The 20,064-nt window shown below is 44.9% G+C and overlaps 1 protein-coding gene across 1 annotated transcript in view; it reads left to right on the top strand.

Moving 5' to 3' along the window:
• ARHGEF9 (Cdc42 guanine nucleotide exchange factor 9) overlaps nt 1-20,064 on the top strand; it is a 189,959-nt gene that overhangs the window by 136,712 nt on the left and 33,183 nt on the right. The window contains exons 5-8 of the mRNA XM_072877250.1: nt 773-964; nt 8,214-8,393; nt 10,861-11,093; nt 15,661-15,790. Of these exons, the coding sequence (XP_072733351.1) occupies nt 773-964; nt 8,214-8,393; nt 10,861-11,093; nt 15,661-15,790 (735 nt within the window). The remainder of the gene's footprint in view (nt 1-772; nt 965-8,213; nt 8,394-10,860; nt 11,094-15,660; nt 15,791-20,064) is intronic.

Here is a 20,064-nt window from a genome sequence, read left to right as displayed (position 1 = left end):
GTTTTAGGAGACTTATTCAGCCGGTCTGATCTCAGTGCGGTTTAGGGATCACCATTTCAGGATGCTGAGATAGGCCATTTGCCTGCGTGAGAAAGGCTCTTCCTGTGAAATGGTGAGGAAAGCTGCCGTGAAATGAAAATCAATGCTCATTCACAAATCCTGGCCTGGGAAGTTGACAGAAAATTCAGTGCCACAGCCCGGTCAGCCTGGGCTGATGTTCACATTCATTCAGATTTCTGAACCAGACATATCTTGACCTTGTTAAATCAGTTGCCTGTAAAGGGCTTATCCCTCCTCCCAGAGGTTTCTTCCTGTCCGGACACACCCCAACTGACGGTGTGCGGGAACGGGGACAAACAGTGCGTTACACGAGTAACTGCAGTCTTCTTTAGGTTGGTCTGTTTTGCATATGTACATCTTGGTTCAGAGCACTTGACAGCATCCAACAGTCCAGTTACCTTTTCACATGATTATTTTATATTTGGGATCAAAACTGTCAATGCTTGAAATCCCTTTGCTTACAAGAGGAACTTGGCAGTGTGCGGGGAACCAGTTGGGGCTGGTTGCACCAGTATAAAAATGGACTGTCTGGGCTGTAAGCTGTTGTGGACACCGCGGTGCATCGCTGGCAAGACTATCGCCTTTGCTGTAAGGAGGGAGTCGATGCAGTATCTCCCAGAGTCATGCAACCCAAGACCCAGCCTACTTTCACTTGTTGGCTTCCTGATGCTTTTATGAATAAGCCTGTTGCTCTTCCCTCTTCTCCTCACAGCTATGGGTAAACCAAGAAGATGGAGTGGAGGAGGGAACCAGCGATGTGCAGAATGGCCATTTGGATCCAAGCGCCGACTGCCTCTGTCTCGGCAGGACTGTTCAGAACCGAGACCAGATGAGAGCCAACGTCATCAATGAAATCATGAGCACGGAGCGCCACTACATCAAGCACCTCAAGGACATTTGCGAGGTACGTGGGGGTTGTGACGCTGGGGTACTGCAGCAGGATGTGGGATGGGCTGTTGAGAGCTGAGGACTGGGTTTGTCTCTGGGTGATGGGGAAAAGAGGCAGTGTGTTTGAGTAGTGTGTCTAATAGAGGAGCAGGATCTGTCAATAAGTATTGATACTTCTGAGAGTTTTCTGCTGGATCTGATAATTACCTTTAGTTTGTATTAATTAAAAGTACAATTTTATGACCTTTTTTCCATACCTCTTTGACTAAAAAATGATGAGGTTGAGAACCTTCAAGCAGTCCTCTTAATTAAAGCCCAATGCCATCTACTTTTGAAGTTGTGATTGAGGAAATTAGGTTGTAATTAAACCAATCAGTTACCCATTTCATCTGTGTCTTTCACATTGGGTTCACAATTTCCCCTGGCTCAGGATGGCCCCCGTTTGCCTTTTCTTCTGGTGAGACTGAGAGCAAAGGGTTTTCACCATGGGAAATGAAGTACGTTACATTTATCCGGTGTAAGGGAACCAGCAAGCAAATGAACTTTGGTGACCGACCCCTCGCATCCTCAACCTGGTGGTTCTTCATTATGTTACAGTTAACCCCTACAACCCCTTACTGTCCTGCAGCATACAGAATTAGTGCCACAAGCTAAGCCCAAAGTGCAGTGCATGCAGTGCTGGGTGTTTGGGAAGGAGAATGCACGGCTGCGCCGGAGAGCGTTGCAGGACAGCTTGGGCATATGTAGAGCATATACGTATCGCTAAGAGGCAGAAGTTTGTTAGCACTAAAATCAAAGTCCATGGCTTTCAGCTCATCCCTCTGAGTGTTCAGGATTTAGTGAGCCTGTGCCCAGTCTTTGCAGAGTCAATGTGCTGAAGCCCCTTCTGAATTCTGCTTAGAAAAATGTCTTCCTTCCTTCATACTTGCTACTTTTCTATTGACAAGGCAAAGCAGCCATCCAAAAAGCATCCATGATGCTTTTCAAATATGGAAGAGTCTTGGGATTTCAATTTGGAAACAAATGAGCTTAATTTCACTGTGCTATTTCAGTCAGAGGGCTTTGCACTGAAGAAGGGAAGAGCTGCAGGAACTTTTCCACATATTGTTTCTTTTCCTGCATTTGCACTTTTCTGTTGAAAAACTAAATAAACCTTAACTTGCATTTCCCAGCCATGTGACCGTGCTTTTGCCAATTCAGATTCTCAGGAGGTACAGATAGGTATAGCTTCAGTGACATCTGTGGGGTAACACTGATTTACAGCGCCTAATGATATGTCCCAGGTATGAAAGAGATCTCTAAGGCGAGAGGCAAAATGATATTGAGGGGATAAATCCAGGTAGAGCACCAGGAAATGATTCAGCTGTCTCTCTTAAAGAAGGAGGAGGACTGAAATGGGCATTCCAATCTGCAAGATGATGGGCTGTCCCTTGCTGGAGAGAGCCTCACTGTGCACAGTTTAATCAGAGCAGTCCATTTGCCTCAAGAAGGCTTGGAGACAGCTCAGGCATCCCAGGCATTTCGGCACAGCATGACGTGACTGTTTCTGTTTGTGCATAAGAGGAGGGGGGCTGGAGACGGAGAGACACGGGCCGGCTTGAGCTCCTCCCAGCGCTACTGGATGAATTTGTACAGAGGTGTTGTTTGTGCTGAAGAACGAGTAGACACCAGACAGCCGCTGATGAGATGCAGAAGTGCTGTTGACAGTGGCAAATTCCCCTCTTCCCTTTGCTCTTTATTTTAAGGTGTCAGGACAAACAGCAGCGATATGACGTTATCGGAGGGGATGAAAAGAGGAGTTCTGGCTGGGTGGCGAAGGTTGAGCCTGATTTAGTACTGGGTTTAGCAGTGCGTAGTTATACTCTTGTTGCTGAGCTATAGTGAATAACAAATCCTAATACCAGTGAGGCACCTTAAGATGTGTGGTTGTTATCGGAGGACCGTAGCCCCTGCTAGGTGACTAAGAGCCTTCCAATTGCTCTTTTCTGCTTCAGGATGTATTCCCACTACCTGCTTCTCTATTATTATACACCCTGTTATTATTCATAATACCCATGGCACTAGTCCTGCCAAATCAGGAGCTCACAAGCTAGCCAGCACCAGAATGAAAATTACCTGCGCAAGCCAAGACCTGCGTGAAGCAGCTGGGTTGGAGGGGAATTCCCCATCACAGCAAAGCCGTACTGCCCTGACGACTGCTGCTGCTGTGCCCCTGCTTAGAGTATGAAGGACTGACTGCTGCTTGGTGAAACAGTTTTGCAAAGATTTTTATTAGGGGTAAAATGTGGGTTTTTTCCTGGACTGCATTATCAGGAGTGGATGGATCATTATTCTGAAATATCACCAAGGAGAAAAGAAAGAAAAAGGAATTTAGCCTTAAGGAAATATCCAGCAATAGGAATTAGCGGTTAGAGCTTAGAAAAATAATAAGCTACGGAAAACTAGGCTTTTATAACGGGCAGCAATAGCCAGCCTTACTGGCAGGCAGTGCTGCTCACTCCCTGTCCTGTAAAGCACCACATATACGCACGGCCATCTCCAGGCTTGAAAAGATATTCCCCTGCGCCTGGGGTTTGATCTTGGGAGGATGGAGGAGGGTGCAGGGTCTGTCCGTGACGTGGCACCGGTGACACCAGCAGAGCAGCCGAGGTGCTTGGTCAGGGCAGGTACCTCAATGAGAGCGGAGGGCCAAGAAGATGGTTGCAGCTATAGCGTGCGGTGGGGAGCGCAGGTGGAAGAACGAGACGCAGGAGGGCTACGAAGAGCAGGGTGCTGTGCTTTGAGAAATGAGCAGGATTTGGACCAGCATATGGATTAGGAAGACAAGGCTAAATTTAAGGAGGTGTTAGAGGGAGAAGTGACAGAGCTTGGATCAGAACAGTGAGGCAGTTGGGAGATCAAAGGAAACCTCCGTATTATGAGTAATTTGAGGGTGGGAGGTTAGAAAGGCCAGCCAACTTCCAGTGCTGCGTTTTGCTCTTTTCCAACTAATTTCACTTTGAATTTATTTTTTAATAATGTTGACTGGATTCCACCTGAGCTTTGCTTTGGTGCCAGGACAGCTCTGAATGCCGCGTGGAAAACATCCTCATTGCATCTTAGCGTGTCAAGCTGAGTCTGTTGTGCAGAGCTGATGGGACAAGTTTTCACATGGTCTGCATGGTATTAGCCTGACTCATTCTCGGAGATGGATGAAAACCACTTTTTTGTGCTGCCTCAGAGCAAAGCAGCATCAAACCTTCTTGGCAGCAGCGTGGCCCTCCTTCACAGGACCACATCTGAGGAGCTGCTGGCCCCTTTGTACGACGAGTTTCTCATCTGTGGATACCAGACTGGAGGGCAGCTCCGCAGAAAGCTCTTTGGATCAGTGGGGATATATATACTACATACATGTATTCCCCAATGCACAATTTGTAGCTGTCTTTCACAGCCTGCTTGTGCACACCTTGTTTTTCTGTTTTGCAGCTGGCTGCTTCTTGCCCTTTTGAGGAACAGGCTTGTGTTCCTGCAGGACTTCATTTCATATTTTAGGTGGGCCCAGTGCCATCACAGTGCCTGGCATTCAGTACTTGCTGTAGACTGGTATTTGAATAAGTGCTTTAGAGTCCCGACTGCCTGGGACTGGACATGGCTCTAATTTGCCTTTTCAATACAAATGGTCTCAGCTTTGTTGTTGTGCTTATTCTTGGTATGTGCGTATCAGCGCAACACTCACCTGGGTGCTGTGAGCACTGCTCTAGAGAACGGTATTTTGATAGCTCAAATGGTGCTGGTCCAAACTGAGGGATGGTCTGCAGGACAGTGTCTCCCCCAGAGATGGAAAGAAACTGGAATATCATCACAACTGCCTTTGAAGTTATAGCCTGCAGTGGCTATCATCTCCTCGTTCCCTCTGTCACCTTGCTCCCAGCCAGACAAGAAGGATAGATGGATGGGCCACCTCTCCTGACTGCCTCTAAACCCACTCTGGGGTGGAGAAAACTTAGCACTTAACCTCCTGCAAATACTTTCCAACTTTGGCCTATACTTCAGGGACTACATGGAAAAGTACTTTAAAGGGAGACAGTTTGACAGCTATTTTTAGGTATTCATTGAGCAAAACACTCTCCAGCATCTGCTCATCAGTCAGCTATCCCTTCTCTGAGCAAACCTGACGGGATGAGCAGAAGGAAGATGACATTGTTTTATGTAACAGAAGTAAATTTACTGGAAAAACTATGCAGCAGCCTTCTAGCTGGCTCTTGCTGCGTGTTATATATAAATCTTCAGTCTTCCCTTTGCTGGCTTGTGCTGGAAACCAACCATCCAAACGCACAAGCTGGGTAGAGGATAAGGCTTGGGAACTGTGTGCGTTCTGTTATTTTCCCTGTGGTTTTATAGGTGCCTGTACAGAAATGTGCTGCTTCAGCTTCTCTGAAACACGTGACTCAGGCAAAGTGATGAACCAGCACAGGGAGGACGGGGAATATTCAAGACGGTAGTCGCAGCCAATAGCAACCCCAGGGCTGAAAGATGTTCACGTAAATCATCCAGTGACTGATTTCACAGAGCAGAGTATGCGAGAGGGGAGGCTGGCTTGCAGGCAGCCTGCAGCGTGCAGCGGGGCAAAGGTCCTAGCACAAACGGCTTGCGGCAGTCATTCAGCGCTGCTAGCACCAAAGCCCGTGTCAAAAAGAGCCTGGCCTCGTGGGCAAGTGCACATCTTTTTTCTTTTTTTTTCTTTTTTTTTTTTTTTTAAAGCTGTTCTGAGATAAGCAGGTAAACACGAAAAGCAGCCTGGAAAGATATTCTGCGTTATTCCTTGCTAGTTTGAATTTTTATTTGCCCTGCCATTGTCCTGCAACGTGGGAACCAGCCTGTTCCCATTCCTCCTGGCCTTGAAAAATGAGAGAGGGAAACCCAGGGAAATGAGTCATCAAGGAGCTCCTGTAAGAAGAGAGACCTAGATTTAGTAAATGCAGAAGGTATTCCATAACCCAAGCTTTCCAGCTGAAAAAGCCAGCAAATTCAGTGTAACGGCATCCTTCTAGCTGAGCTGGACATCGCAGAGGTTGGTTCTTTGCCAGGTCGGCCAAAGTTGCATTTATCATTCATCTGTTTGAAGTTCTCCCTCCCAGGAACCACATGGTGAGGCTGAAGGACAGTTTATTATAGCGTTCCAATAGTTCTCATTGTGGACCAGCAGCTGCGTGTCACCAGCTGGCGGTTCGTCTGTGTGACTAAGCATCTAGAGTTCCCAAATATAGCCATTCAGCTGGAGCTGTTGGCATATTTTCCCTTCATTTTTTTCTCTTCCTATATGATAAAGGCGGGCAAAGTCATCTCATGATGACCCCCATGTTATTTCTTTTCAGTCAAGGGGCCGCAGTCCAGACCAGGCCAGCATAGCATCTGATATTTGGCCTTGCAAAGTTTCTAGTTTAAATCGTCCAGACAGGCAAAGCACAGGGGGGATGAAGTGATTTGCTCAATGTCACACAGGTCGGTGGCAGAGCCAGAAATTCAGCCCAGGCATCCAGAGCCTCCACGTGCCACCCCATCCCCGGGACCACATGTGCTTCAGGGAAGTGTGTTTGAAGAAGTGTCCTCACGATTCAGCTGAAACCAGGATGGCGAATTCACGGATAAGGCAGGGTCAGCAAAACAGGGAGGCAGACAGAACTTGGTGTGTTACGCTTTTTGCCAGAATATTGATCCACTCAGTCTTTTTAGGTCAGGAGGTCTTCAGAGCGGTGCTTGCCTGCTGGTTTCTGTTTGTATGATGGCCAGCTAAGCTCAGGCTCAGTACCAATAGGTATCATGGGCAGATGAAGAATAAGCAAGGAGGATCTTTTTAGTATTGCACTGGACCAAGACGCAGGAGATCTGAATTGTTTCCAAATCTACTGCAGATTCATTCTGTGATTTTGGAAAATTTCCTTAAACTCTCTACATCCTAGTTCTTCCTCTCTCATTCTCCATTTGACTTCAATGTCTATAGACTCAGTAAGGGAGCCTGATGTTTGTACAGAGAAGGGTACAAAGCCTTTTCCTCTGGTCCCACTTAAAAAAGGAAGAAAAGTAATGAAAGACGATAGTTGAGAAAACAGGATAAAAATTCTCCCTCGTTTTACGCTGTTTGGAATAGCGTATTTGCGCTAATGGAATAGAAGGTATAGAAAACAAAATTAAAATAATGCTGCTTTCCGCTAGATGGCATTGATCAGCAGCTCGGGGTGCTCCCACTGTGGCTCCCTGGCTTGGGCAAGCCAAAACACCTACCCAACCTACTGCGTCGCCTTTGGGATTCCCCAGCATGACACTCACAGGACAACAGCCCTCCCGCTTCTCTCGCAGACTCAGGAAGATGAATAACGGGGGCGATAAACCATGCTGCCTCCCAAGTCAGGGAATGCTCGAAGAGTGTCTTCCTTCAACATTTCACTTGGTGCTGAAACACCTAGGATGGTTACACCCTCCATACCCTTTTCCTAGACCAAGGGCATGCAACCACACATTAGTAGAGTATTTCTCAGCATGATTATCAGCTTCCTTGTCCTGATAACCATGGCTAAAAGGAGAAATCAGAGTGGGCAGATGATCAAACAGCCCCTCACAGCTTTCTCTGTAATGCCATGTGCCACTGAAGAGGACATGGAAACAGCAATGTTTGTAGGAGCTACCCTGGATATTGGGTAGTGCGAGGCAGTGATTTTTGAAGGAGCAGGCATACAGTACTGTAATGCACCTCTTTGGAGCTATCAGCCAAATTTTGCTCTTCTCTGCAGCACAGGTAGGGACAGAGCCATTTCAGACTGTGCTGGTTGAGATCTCTAGGGAACCTTCCCTTTGCAAAACTGATTCATGCAAAATGCTGAGGGATGTTGAGGCAGAACCCAGCACTGTCCTCCCAACGCACTGTACACACGCTGTCTGCAGCATCTCTTGAGGCAGGCTGTGAAGCCCTGTGCAAACTGGGTCTGGCACATCCTTAGCAAGAGTAGGGCTGTGGGTCTGCTGTAGGTTGCAGTGGGAACAACAGTTGCAAATGAGATGTTGTCTATCAAAAAAAGGACTCGTAGAGTTTCAAGGCATGTTTTGCATATTGCATGCTTACTCATAGACAGGAGTTGATGCAGACTGTCATGTCATAACAAGAGGATTTTGTTTTCAGAGCCATTTTCTGATTTTGTTTTTACTTACTCCTTACTCAAGAATAATCTGGGAGCAGCCTCAGTATAAGTGTTTGGGTTATTTTATGGATTGTTCTTTCTTACTCCTTACAGGGTTACTTAAAGCAGTGCCGGAAGAGGAGGGATATGTTCAGTGATGAACAGCTAAAAATCATCTTTGGTAACATTGAAGATATCTACAGATTTCAGATGGGTTTTGTCCGGGACTTGGAGAAACAGTACAACAACGAGGACCCCCATCTCAGTGAAATTGGACCATGTTTCCTTGAACACGTAAGTTAATTTGGCATTTTTGTTTGGGAGTTTTGGGGTTGGTTTTGGGGGGCGGGGGAAGAGGAGTAGCAGAAAAAGTCAGGAGACAGGAACCACTCAGAATAACTTTTGTGCATCAATACTGTTCTAGTTACATATCAGGGACTACTCCATGGCCCTCCATTTACTTCGTGAGATATAGAGAAGGGAGAATTTGAAGCGAAGCATATAGTTGGATAACCTCCCAGTACATTTGAATCCCAACACCTTTTCACATCCACCCTTAATCACGTTACGTAGGCATGATGTCCCTCACCTACTCCCCACCTTCTTTTGCTCTTCAGAATATGACTTAAACCCACTCACAGGCCATCCTAATCAGGTCATGGATGACCAGAAGGTTGGAAGAGGTAAGAGAGTCCAGAGAAGTAAAAAGAGGCCTTAGCTGTGCATTACACAAAAAAAGTAGAGGAGACCAAATGCCTGGGTTGTTCGCTGTGGCACCGAGATGCACTTGCAAGGGATGAAAAACCCATGCAGCTTCAGGTGCCTTCCCCTGCAGAGCTGTTGGGCCGGGTGGGGAGGTGCCAGCTCGTGCTTCTTGCTGCCCAGGTGGCAGCAGGGCAGCAGGTACTCGCTCACGCTAAGTGCACACTGAACAGGACATTTTAGCTGATGATATAGTCCTGGAGGCTTTTGCCCAGCCCATTGTACTGTAACATAAACCACATACTACAGGAGCTGATAAATTGGCCAGTGTTGTAAATATGTCAGGAAATGTCGAGGAAATTATAGTCCTGCAGTTCTAGGCTTTCCTTTAGGGAGGATAAAGTGCTGTATCAGAGCTTACGTATGAGGTGCTCCAACCCAGGATGCAGATCCGGTACTGTGCTACCTTGTTAGGTACAGTCAGGGCTGAGCTGGCAACAGGTCACTTCTTACAATTAGAGAAATTTCTGATAGATATTCATGAAACTTCAGCAGGGCATAAAACCTTAAAAAGGTTCACAGCATCTCTTAAGCATCATTGGTCTTCTAATTGAAAAGCAGGTTTCCTTTTGAGAAGTCGCATGATAGCATTAACATTGCTTATTTTTATCAGAGCCTGCAATCTCTGCTGCTTGCTTCCAAAGCAGCATCACATTCCACCTCTGTGCTAAAAAGATGTAAGAAATCTTGGTGAGAATCAATAGCTAAAACTTCATGTCTTGAGGCTGTGCTGTCAATTCATTTATAGTGACAATAGTAAGACTTACTACTGTTATTCAGAGGAATATCTGACACTTACCTGTCATCAGATAGGGGCTGAAAGCTGGCTAATAAACTCCTGATAAATTATCCCTGTTTAGCCATTTTGGGGAAACTGAGGGATGAGGACATTAAGATCCTGTTATATGGATCTGCAAAGCATCTTGTTCCTCATCTGCTTCAGGAAGAGAGAGGTGTCAGCACTTGGCTCTTGGTCAGCTGTCAGGATGGGAAAGAAACTGGGCTCCCCTATCCCCAGAAAGGCAGGTTACTTGGGCCCTTATGGGACTGAGAAATAAGAATTGCTGGTTAAGTGCATTTACAAAAAACAGAATCTGTCCTTTCTATAGTTTGTAAGGCACTGGCCACAACCTGATGTAGCATCTCAGGCTGTTGACCAACAACACCTGGGCTTATATCTGGGCTGTCTTAACTACAGTCTTAATACTGATACTGGGCAGTCAGTTTGCGTCTGTCTCTCCCTTCCAGTGTAATCTTTCTTTGACCTTGTGTCTGCCTTGTCCGTGTGGCCCAGGTGAATCAACCCTGAGTTAAGGGTGACGAACTGCTGTGGCCGCATCTGTGGTCAGTGAAGGCAGAAAAAGGAGAATCCAACAAAATTAGCACAAAAAGACTTGTTAGACCAGTGCAAAGGGTGGGTGGGCACACATGTGAGTGGGTTTTTTTCTTTGTTTGTTTTTCCAGTCTTTGGTGTTTTCTGGCTCTCTTGTCCTGGGGAAATCCGCACCGTGGCTGGTGCCTTGGGTTCCCTGTCGGTAAAAGGAATTTCAAATATACCCAGCTCCTAAACACTTGCCAAGTGCTTCGTGATCTTTCAGGGAAAGAGCTCTAGAAATAACAAGGTTGTCCTCTTGTATTACCAAAGGCCAGAGCTCTGCTTGGTTCTACCTTTACCTTTTATGAAGAAAACCCCACCGCACAATTTGAAACTGAGAACACCCACAATGCCGCGCAGCGGTTCGCTTCAACACACCCTGTACCTACAGAGACCTCGGCAATGTGTCAGTGTGCAGGTCCCTCTCTGCCTCCCTTTTCCCCCAGAGCGACCATGCAGCACCTCCTCCAAGCAAGAAAGTACTCTAGGATCAGTCCTTCCTCCTGCTGCTGCTGCTTTAGTTGTAATGTGTTCTTGTTGGCAAGTTGGGTGGTTGACTGCTCGCAGCACTTGTCTGACATGTACTCCCCTCTGTGTGCATCCCTTTCTTCCTGCCTCTCACAGCAAGATGGCTTCTGGATCTATTCAGAGTACTGTAACAATCATTTGGATGCATGCATGGAGCTTTCCAAGCTGATGAAAGATAGCAGGTACCAGCATTTCTTCGAAGCGTGTCGTCTATTGCAGCAGATGATTGATATTGCCATAGACGGTTTCCTTCTGACGCCAGTGCAGAAGATCTGCAAATACCCCCTGCAGCTCGCAGAGCTACTGAAGTACACCGCGCAGGATCACAGGTACGCCGATCTCTTGTTACATGGAAGGATTTTGCTCACTGCTTCTTTACGTAGCCTCTGCACACACACAGGGGTTGGGTTTTTTTCTGTCTAGCTCTTCGCTTCGTGACATCTTGTATAAATTGAAGCAGGGCAAAGGTTCAGCAGACAGTTAGAAAGCTTCTCAAAGCACTGATTCTCAATGGAGCCAAACTCATCTCTGTTATAATCAGACATGTGAACTAATTACCCTTGGATGTACTTTCTGATGCTACTACCAGTTACACTAGAAAAATTACCTAATTAGCAGTCAGTGGTCAGAAAGGCTCGTTCCTTTATCCTGAAGACGACCTCAGCACATAGCAAGTAGAGGGGCAGGGTCCGCAACTCAAACCTGAATATGCTCAGATTTGGGGGGAATTCAGAACTTGCTCTGCCTTTCAGCCTGATTCCACCTCTGATTTTGCCTTTGGGTTTAGGTTCAGAGGAGCACCCAGCAGTTTGATTACTTCCCAAAATTTCCAGGATATCTTTTGCTGCTGATGAGGGCAATCAACCTGACTCCCTGACTTAGTGTAAATCAAGAATAGTACCTATGATACCGCTTGTGATATACTGCTATAAAAATAAGGTGAAAGAAGAATCAGGCCCCCTAAGAGCAGATTTTCTACTGCCTTGCCAATTTTCTTTCTTTTTCTAAAACCCATTTAAAAGGAAGTGCTTCGGAGAACAAAAAAGACCACAGATGTTTCAGAAACTTCTGGAAATGTTTGATTTTTTTGTTTTTCCCCAAACCCAGCTCTAGAAGTGCAGAGAGACGCGATATGAGCGAAGAGATGCATTGATTTGCTTTGACCTGATTCACGACTTTGATTCATACTAGCTGAATGCCCAGTTCAGAATCACCAATTTGGACGTGCATTTGGCTCCAGATCCAATTTCTGGTTTTCCCTTCATAATGAGACCAAATCAAACTTGGAGTGGACTCATGGGAACATTAGAGTATCAGAAAGCAGCTCTAGGATCCCAAATGTTGTGGCTTTTTTTCCTTACTAGCCATGTGATGTCCCCACAGTACTTACAGTGTGAATTCAGATGCGGCTTCACAATGGGAAGACATAAGCAGCCTCACAGAGAAGAGGTCTGTGTTTAAAATGACCTTCTCTGAGTTATTTGGTAACAATACCAAAGGGGATGTGGACGGTGTGATTACACAAGGGTTGAATTATTTTGGGAGTACATTCCTTTTTCCTTTGGGAAGTTTTAAAATTAACGTGTTGTTAAGTAATCAGATATAGTAATATTCTGAGGAGACTCAGACCTTTCCTGTGGGTAAGCAACAAGTAGTTGATTCAGACTTGAGAGCTCTTTTTTACTGGATTATGTCAGTGATAGGACACAGCCACGGACACTTCTTTTCTCTTGTTTCTTCATTTTCGGAAACGGGAAAGCAGGGTTATATTTGCTTGCCTTGCATTAATAAAGAGTAAGCCCCCTGAAGCTGTAACACACTGCATATATGAAACTCATGCCTGCCCAGAGAGCCAGCAAAAGACCCGTGCCTTATCTCAGCCCTGGAGCGTGGTGTACTTCCGATAGTGTGGTCGTGCCCTGGAGAGTTTATTGACACATGGAGGAACGGTGTTATAATGCAGACATGGGGTGGGTTAGACCACACTTCCCTGTGGTCTAGCTCCTCCGATTCAAGCGTTCAAAGAGCCTGGGAGGGACTGATCCTCCAGGCAACCCAGCTCGCATCCCAGACAAGCTTAATGACACAAATGGGGAAAGTGGGGCACAGAGAGTGTGTCTTACCAGCAGATGATTCTGCACTGGGGCTGTGCAGAAAACCCGGGCTGCCTTGGGTGCCTGCTTGCAATACAAATATTTTCTGCTCGTGTAATTCTGGCTTTGGGATCGGGGCTGAGATGAGCAAAGCCTGAGATCAGAAGAGCAAATAATCTTTGGGGAACGTCATGTTGTGACGATGTCAGACACAGGGAAAAGCCAGATACCTGCAGGCTGGGATACCATCAGGGTCAGCTATGATCGAGAGAAACTGGGAAGCCAACTGGGGAGCTTCAGCGGGGCCCAGTAATCAGGCGGTGAGCTGTCCTCATGCACTTGCAGTTTGACAGTGCTCGCAATTAGATTGCGGGTCTGAAACAGAAGCTAGAAAATTATGGAGTGGACTAATACTCACAATGAAATCAGGCTCATCATTGGCTGGATTAGGAGTCTCTTAGGCACTCTGATTAGAATTTAATATGTAGAAAATACTGTTTAAATCAATTGAACCATTTATGGAGTAAGGCAAAACTCTGAAAGGACCAGGAGTCCCAATGAAAGCAAATATGTTAGCTTCATCTAACAGTGGGACATTATATTCTTTTTTTTTTTTCCCCTTCCTCTTCACCAATATCGTACCTGTAGATTCACCAATATCGTACCAATATCGTGCCTGAGACATGGGTCCTCCCTGTACCAGGCCAGGACAACAGAGCTGAAACCAGAAACCTGACCACTCTCCCCCACGTTAGCATGTGATATTTGGCAAGCGTCTAGACTTGCATTCTGATTGAGCACTGGTAAGAGGTCATTGTAGCCCCAGTGTAATTGACAAACAATTAATTTCATAGTTAAAGCTATCCTGTTATTATTTCACTGGCCAAATGCTTTGCTTCTGTTATTTTTTTTCTTCGAAGTTTTTGCCAGCTCTGCCACAGACATGGGCTAGGAGCCCAAAAAGTTCAGTCATGACTCTTTCTTCATTACTGCGTGAAAGAAAAATGTGCATGGGGTTTTCTCTTCAAACAGAACATTAGAATTAGTGAATTAGCATCACCAAGATAAAACCCAGCTTGACTGGCAGCGGCCCACTCCGCATGGAGGCAGGCATGGGGGTGTTTTCAGAGCCTGGCTCCCTTCAATTGCTTATTGTTTTGAGACTGGTTCATTTGAATTTTTCACAAAGCTACATCTGTTAACCTCTTAAAGATTTACTCCAGCTTAATATGAATTAAATATATGAAGGTTCTAAGTGCAGCTTGCTGGTGTCCTGAGCGTTCCTGCTGGAGAACTGAGCTGGAATTAAAAGTGTATGAACACATTACGTGAGAAAGAGGAGACTGCTAACGGGTGGACTGACGTTAGCCTGCCTTCGTTGCCTGAGCGTAATTGCTAGGAGATTATTAGTGACTGTCTCTAATCCCTACACCTCTCCCTACCTCTACAGCTCCTTTCTGGCCACAGTGACTTACCTATTTCCCTACAAGAACTCATGGACGTTTTGAAGACCAGACTAATGTCTCTCTGGCGTAGCTCCATTTCTCCCTTACACAACCGGGCGCTCTCTTCATACAGATTGGCCCCACAAAGGAAGGCACAAGAAATTCTTCACTGTGTATCACGATGGATATGTCAGACAGCCCATCCTCTATTCTCCTTTACTTTCTTGAAGGACCAGTCCTGATGTTCTAGAATTTGTAGGATTTTTTTTAACCTCAGCTAGAATTTTGATGCAAGAATTGAATAAAAATTGAAAACGCATCTCAAGATTTCATCCAAGAAAGGATGGCAAAATAGCAAATAGTATTCTGTTGTATATCATATGGTGATTGTTTCTTAATATTTATCCTGTTTGAATCACATGGGGAAATGGATCTAATTCACAGCATTCACCCCCATTTTAGCTGTCACCAGTGCAATTCTTAGCAATAATCAATAAAGCCATTCCCCCCTGCAGCTGCCCAAGATCGCAGTTTTTCTCATTAGTCAGCAATCAATACCAGCCCTTAAGTTAATAATATATTATGGTGGCATTATGGAGCTGGCCTTGTCTGTCTTTCCGATTGAAATGAACATTAAGGTTCCGTGGAATGGAAAAGAAGGCACAGGGCGGAAATCAATAGCATTGATTTCAGCATCACTTTTTGAAAAGACTGATCATCATCTTTGCTGGCCCTGGCGGGAGGCTATTTTCACTCTTTGTTATTACACTCACAGGCCCATCCAGAAAAAAAAAAAAAAAAAGAATTGCTTTGATTTACTCACCTGAAGTCTGCAGTAAGAGTGAATGCCATGGGATAAATGCTCTGTGGCACTCTTGGAGTCACCTTATGGCTTGGAAGGTGCTCTGACCTTGTGTCTAACTGAAAAATATTTTCTAATGTTCATTTTAAAAATGGGAAAATCCAGGCCCAAAGACACAGGCTATAAAAATGTTCAGACTTTCTTTTAGGATGCTCTTTAGCTGAGCACCTTAAGACTTTAAAGAGCAATATTCACAGCTGTTGAACATAGCTGCTAGACTGTACTCACTGGGGCTACCCTGATGCAAACAAGCTGAGGAGCTGGCCGGCTTCTCTGTCTCATACACACACAATTTCAGTTTCAAGCAAGCTGCTCTTTTGTTATGATCCAGAAAGACATTGGTGATGGAAAAAATACAGTACGGTAGAAATGAGTGGCAAATCCTGCATTCTTTCTAAAAGGATGGTGAGATTATGCTGTTGCTAATGATAGACTCCTGTGCAATTCCACTGCACATCAGGCTCCGTTTCATGGACTTTTCTTTTGTGTTTGACAGTGACTACAGGTATGTGGCTGCTGCTCTCGCCGTCATGAGGAACGTGACTCTACAGATCAACGAGCGGAAGCGGAGGTTGGAGAACATTGACAAGATAGCTCAGTGGCAGGCCTCCGTTCTGGACTGGGAGGTACAGTAGACGCTCGGCCCTGATTTAGGTGCTATAAACCTGGAAAAAGTAAATTCCATGCAGTTGTTGAATTATCTGAGACCATATAGTTCATTTCACACAACCTAGTCTTGGGATTAAGCTTGGGACAGAGAAGACATAGTTACAGACCTTAGAGATGGTATTTAAGATGTAAAACATTAATGGTACTCTGAAGAAAATCTAGGGTCCAGTTCCAATTTCATCAATAGAAATCTGGAGTAACTTTTGTGATTGCAATGCTGTTGTCCTGGGAGTAAGTGAGATTTGGATCAAACTCTATGGGCATTCTGGCTCTGTGCTTTGTCATTGGGGCAGAAGTAGGGAAAGAGGTGGCAAAAAGCCCCAGAAATTGTGACAGGTTAAGAAAATTGAGAAAACTCTTCTGGTGGTTGCTTTATGAATAGAAGCCAAAACATTGGAGATACTATTTGCACATTTAAAATGAGTACCCACTTAAAGATATTTCTAAACCAACCTTATGTGTAGTGATCGTATGATTAAGGAGCTGAGAAACACAGGCAAGGCAAAGTCAGCAGAGGGATTCCTCACTAGCAGGCCTTCAGTCTCCTACATTTTTGCCATGTGTTTAAAAAAAGGCCACACTAAATTTATGTTCTCCTTTTCTTTTCACCCCAGATTTTTTTTTTAAATTATTGTATGAATATAATCTGTAAATAGGGTTTTTGAAGCAGACCAAGGAAAAATATTTTTGTAAATCCCTCTCTATGTTGTCATTGATCCATGTGTTTAGCAAGTAGATACTTAGAGTGATGGAACAGCCTTTCTTCCTCACAGTCATGAAGATCTGGACTAACTCCACATTCAAGTCAATGGGATCATACTATGTAAATTAGTATATGGGAAAGATGCATTAATCCTTTAATTTATTTTTTTTTCCGGAAAAGATCTAGGAAAGCTGGGAGGAGAGGGAGAGAAATCCAGGTGCATCACCTTCTGATTGCGTATCGTCCTTGACTGAATTAGTTTCATTGCTATAATGAAGGTTGGATTCATCCCTGGATCTCTTGATAAAACATAGAAATGCAGCAATCGCAGCTGGTTCTTAAATTATGACTGGCTGTGAGAGCAGAGAATGCAGATGATTTGCTTGATTGTTTTATTGTTGTTTACTGCGAAGAAACCTCTTTCTCACTGACACGCAGACTCATTTTCAGAATTAGGAAACTGCTCTCAAGGAGGCACAGGACCATCAGATATCTCTCCAGCCTTCAGTAAATTCCATGTGATGAGCTAATGTGTGTCACTTGTAAGAAATGCCAAGACCCTCATTGTAAATAAATCTAGATTAAGGACAGATCAATTCCAAGTCAGTGAATATTCATGTGTGAGTGGAAAGCCAAGGTGACCTCCACATAGGATCTATGGAATAGCAGTTTCTTTTTCTCTTCCATTAGCTCAGTTGATAATTCATTTTTATTTAGCCATATCCTTTATAATTCATTCCTGCTAAGCAGTACCCGTTCTTTATCTCCATCCTATCCTCAGGAACTTGCCAAATCATTATTCTAGGCTTTTTTCAACTATTCAAAATTTTAAGCACAATATTGCAGCAATGTCCTTCAGCTTCTCATAATATAGCAAAACCTGCTGTTGCTACCGCTCAGAGATCCGATGGGAATACCGCTACTGCCCTCATTCAAAGGAAAACACCCTTCTTGCCATTTTCATTCCGTATTTTGCATCAAGGAGAGTCATAGAGTTGTGATGAGAACACTAGAGGATGAGAGCTAGATCCAGCAGAGGAATTCACTGCTTGATTCTTTCCTCTAAAGTAACTTTTGACTCATCAGATCCAGCCCCCACTTCACAGATGTCCATGTAAGGGCCAGAAGGATGCACAAAACCCCAAAATACTCAGAAGTTAACTATAGTATAATGCAGGAAGAGAGCAGGAGAAATCAAAAGCAGTGCCAGATGCTTAGATCTGTCCTAGATCTGTGCAGATACTCTCTTTAGGCATTGCAAACCCAAGCTGCTAACCTCCAAAAACCCCACTCAGCTGATCTCTATCTATAGGACACGTCTCCCAGGACATAGGCCATTAGGGGTTGACTTCTTACCAGCCTGTAGGGGTTCAAGCTCTCATCTTCTACGTGTAGGCAGTTGAGTAGAAGAGGGATGTCCTGGTACATCTCCCTAGCCTCTTCCAGTCTGTGGGGAGCATGCATTTATCATCTGGGTCAGAGAGTAGAAGAGCACGACTCCCATTTCGTCTTCGGTGGAGGGCACTCAGCTGAGAGAGTGACCTGCTGTCAACTTTGTGCTTCTACAAATGCTCATTCAGTTTATATTAAGTGCTCACTGAAACAGAGACAGGAACCCACAGCATTACCCTCCCATCTTTCTGTGGCCCTATTCCTACTCTAATTAGAGCCTGTACCCAAAAGCGCTTCCTTTCTCTCCCTCTGTGTGTCACAGTGGCTTCCTGATCTCTCCAGCTGGCACGGCGGTGCAAACGAGCAATAGCAGCATGGACCTGGGGTGTACAGCACAGTCTTCCTTGAGATGATCTGAAAAAAACCACTAAGTACAAGAAAGCAGGAACTAGGAGAAAAAAATTAGCAGTTCAGGCTTTTTTTGACCAGAAATCCAGCCAGGGCACAAGATAGAGGTAGTCCCTAATTCCCACTGTATGTTGCACTCGGTGAATTATTTCAGCAGCAACCAAGGCTAAGTGTTTAAGCACGTTGAAATCTTTCATTTGGAGAAATGTCTGGTTTTCCTCAACATCTCTAGACTAACGATCTTGACTCTCTGATTTGAAATTGCATTTTCATTTCTAAATTTACCTGTGTTTTGCAATGAGATGTTGGAAAAAGATTTTTAAAGAAGAAGAAAAAACCCAAACCATACAAAAAATAATGAGTGAATATTTGAAATGTCCTTGTATACAAAGTGTATGTACACATTTTCTTGCAAGGAGAGGGTGTTATTGGGAATGGATACATATTGCTGATCCTAAAACAAATAGAAGAAGTAGGGGGCATGTCCTAGCTAATTTAAGCAGAAGGGATTTTACTGAATCCCATGGAGTTGTGCCTGTGTCTTTCAGGAATCCTTTTTATCCTTCAAGATATTCTGCATGGCCCTGTGAAGGTGGATTTCAGGGTCAGCGTTTGAAAAATGCGAATATCCTTGAGGTAACCAAGGCCAGATTTTTTTTTTTTTTTTCCAAGAAGTCACGTAAGCAGGGTCTGATGGTTTAAATTGCAAATGGGACCAAGAAAGGGTGGCCTGACTCTAGCTGCAGCTGATAACCGTGCTGTGGCAGCCAGGGCGTGAAGTCTTAAGGAATTATTGGCAGCTTTGGCAGCTTAATACAAGTAATGACTGAGCAGAATCTTATGGAAAGATTCTGATCTCACTGACTGCTGTAAATTAGAAATAATCCCAATCACTTTGAAATGTATTTCTGTATAATTTGTAGGAACGTGGTCTTGACTGAAAGGCCTGGATTGGACTGTTGCCATGCATGACTCACTTCTTTATTTTGTAACCTAAATTTCCCATGTATAAACAGACCTAGAGAGGTGCTGCCCCTGCCTACACCAAATTCTCTAGTGCCTTTTGTCCTTTCAGTTGTTAATGGCGCAGAATGTAGGGCTTCCACCACCTCCTGCCGAGACCTTTCAATGTCTGAGAGCTCTCGTTGTTATGAAGTGTTTCCTGATGTTCAACATCTATTTCCCTTCACTCAGCGTCATCCTCTCACTTGTAGTTAAATACCCTCAGATCAAAACAGTGACATTTAAAGGCAGGCAGGCAAAACCAGCACACAAAGTTAGCTGGAGTGGGTTCAGAAGAGCCTGCGAAGTCTCTGGATCAGACTTCAAACAGGTCAGACAGAGCCCATCCTGGGCAGCCTTTACATGCGCAGTCCCTTCTCGTGCTCTTGCCCTCTGAGAGAGAGTTACAGATCTCAAAGATTAGTGGGTAATATCTAGCTATATATACACAGACAACAGTATTGTTATAAAGAGATTATTTCCACAAAGCCCATCATCATTTCTGAGTCCTTGCAAGCCCCAGTTTGGGCAGTGCTCTATTTACAGGCACACAAATGAGGCAGCAGAAATGAAGGAGCGGTACGTCCCTGCCTTCCTCTCTGTGTCTGCTCCCGTGCAGTCTTTGCTGGACAGCCATCGCAGGAGCACATTCACTGCTCTCCTGCCCTCCTTATGGCTCCTGCAAGCCCACCGAGGCACGCTGGCAAGCGTGCTGCAGTGCCCAGC

The sequence above is a fragment of the Ciconia boyciana genome, chromosome 12, assembly GCF_034638445.1.
Source record: "Ciconia boyciana chromosome 12, ASM3463844v1, whole genome shotgun sequence".
Lineage (NCBI taxonomy): Eukaryota > Metazoa > Chordata > Aves > Ciconiiformes > Ciconiidae > Ciconia > Ciconia boyciana.
Note: the sequence above shows the minus strand (reverse complement) of the source record. Positions and strands in the feature narration are given on the sequence as shown.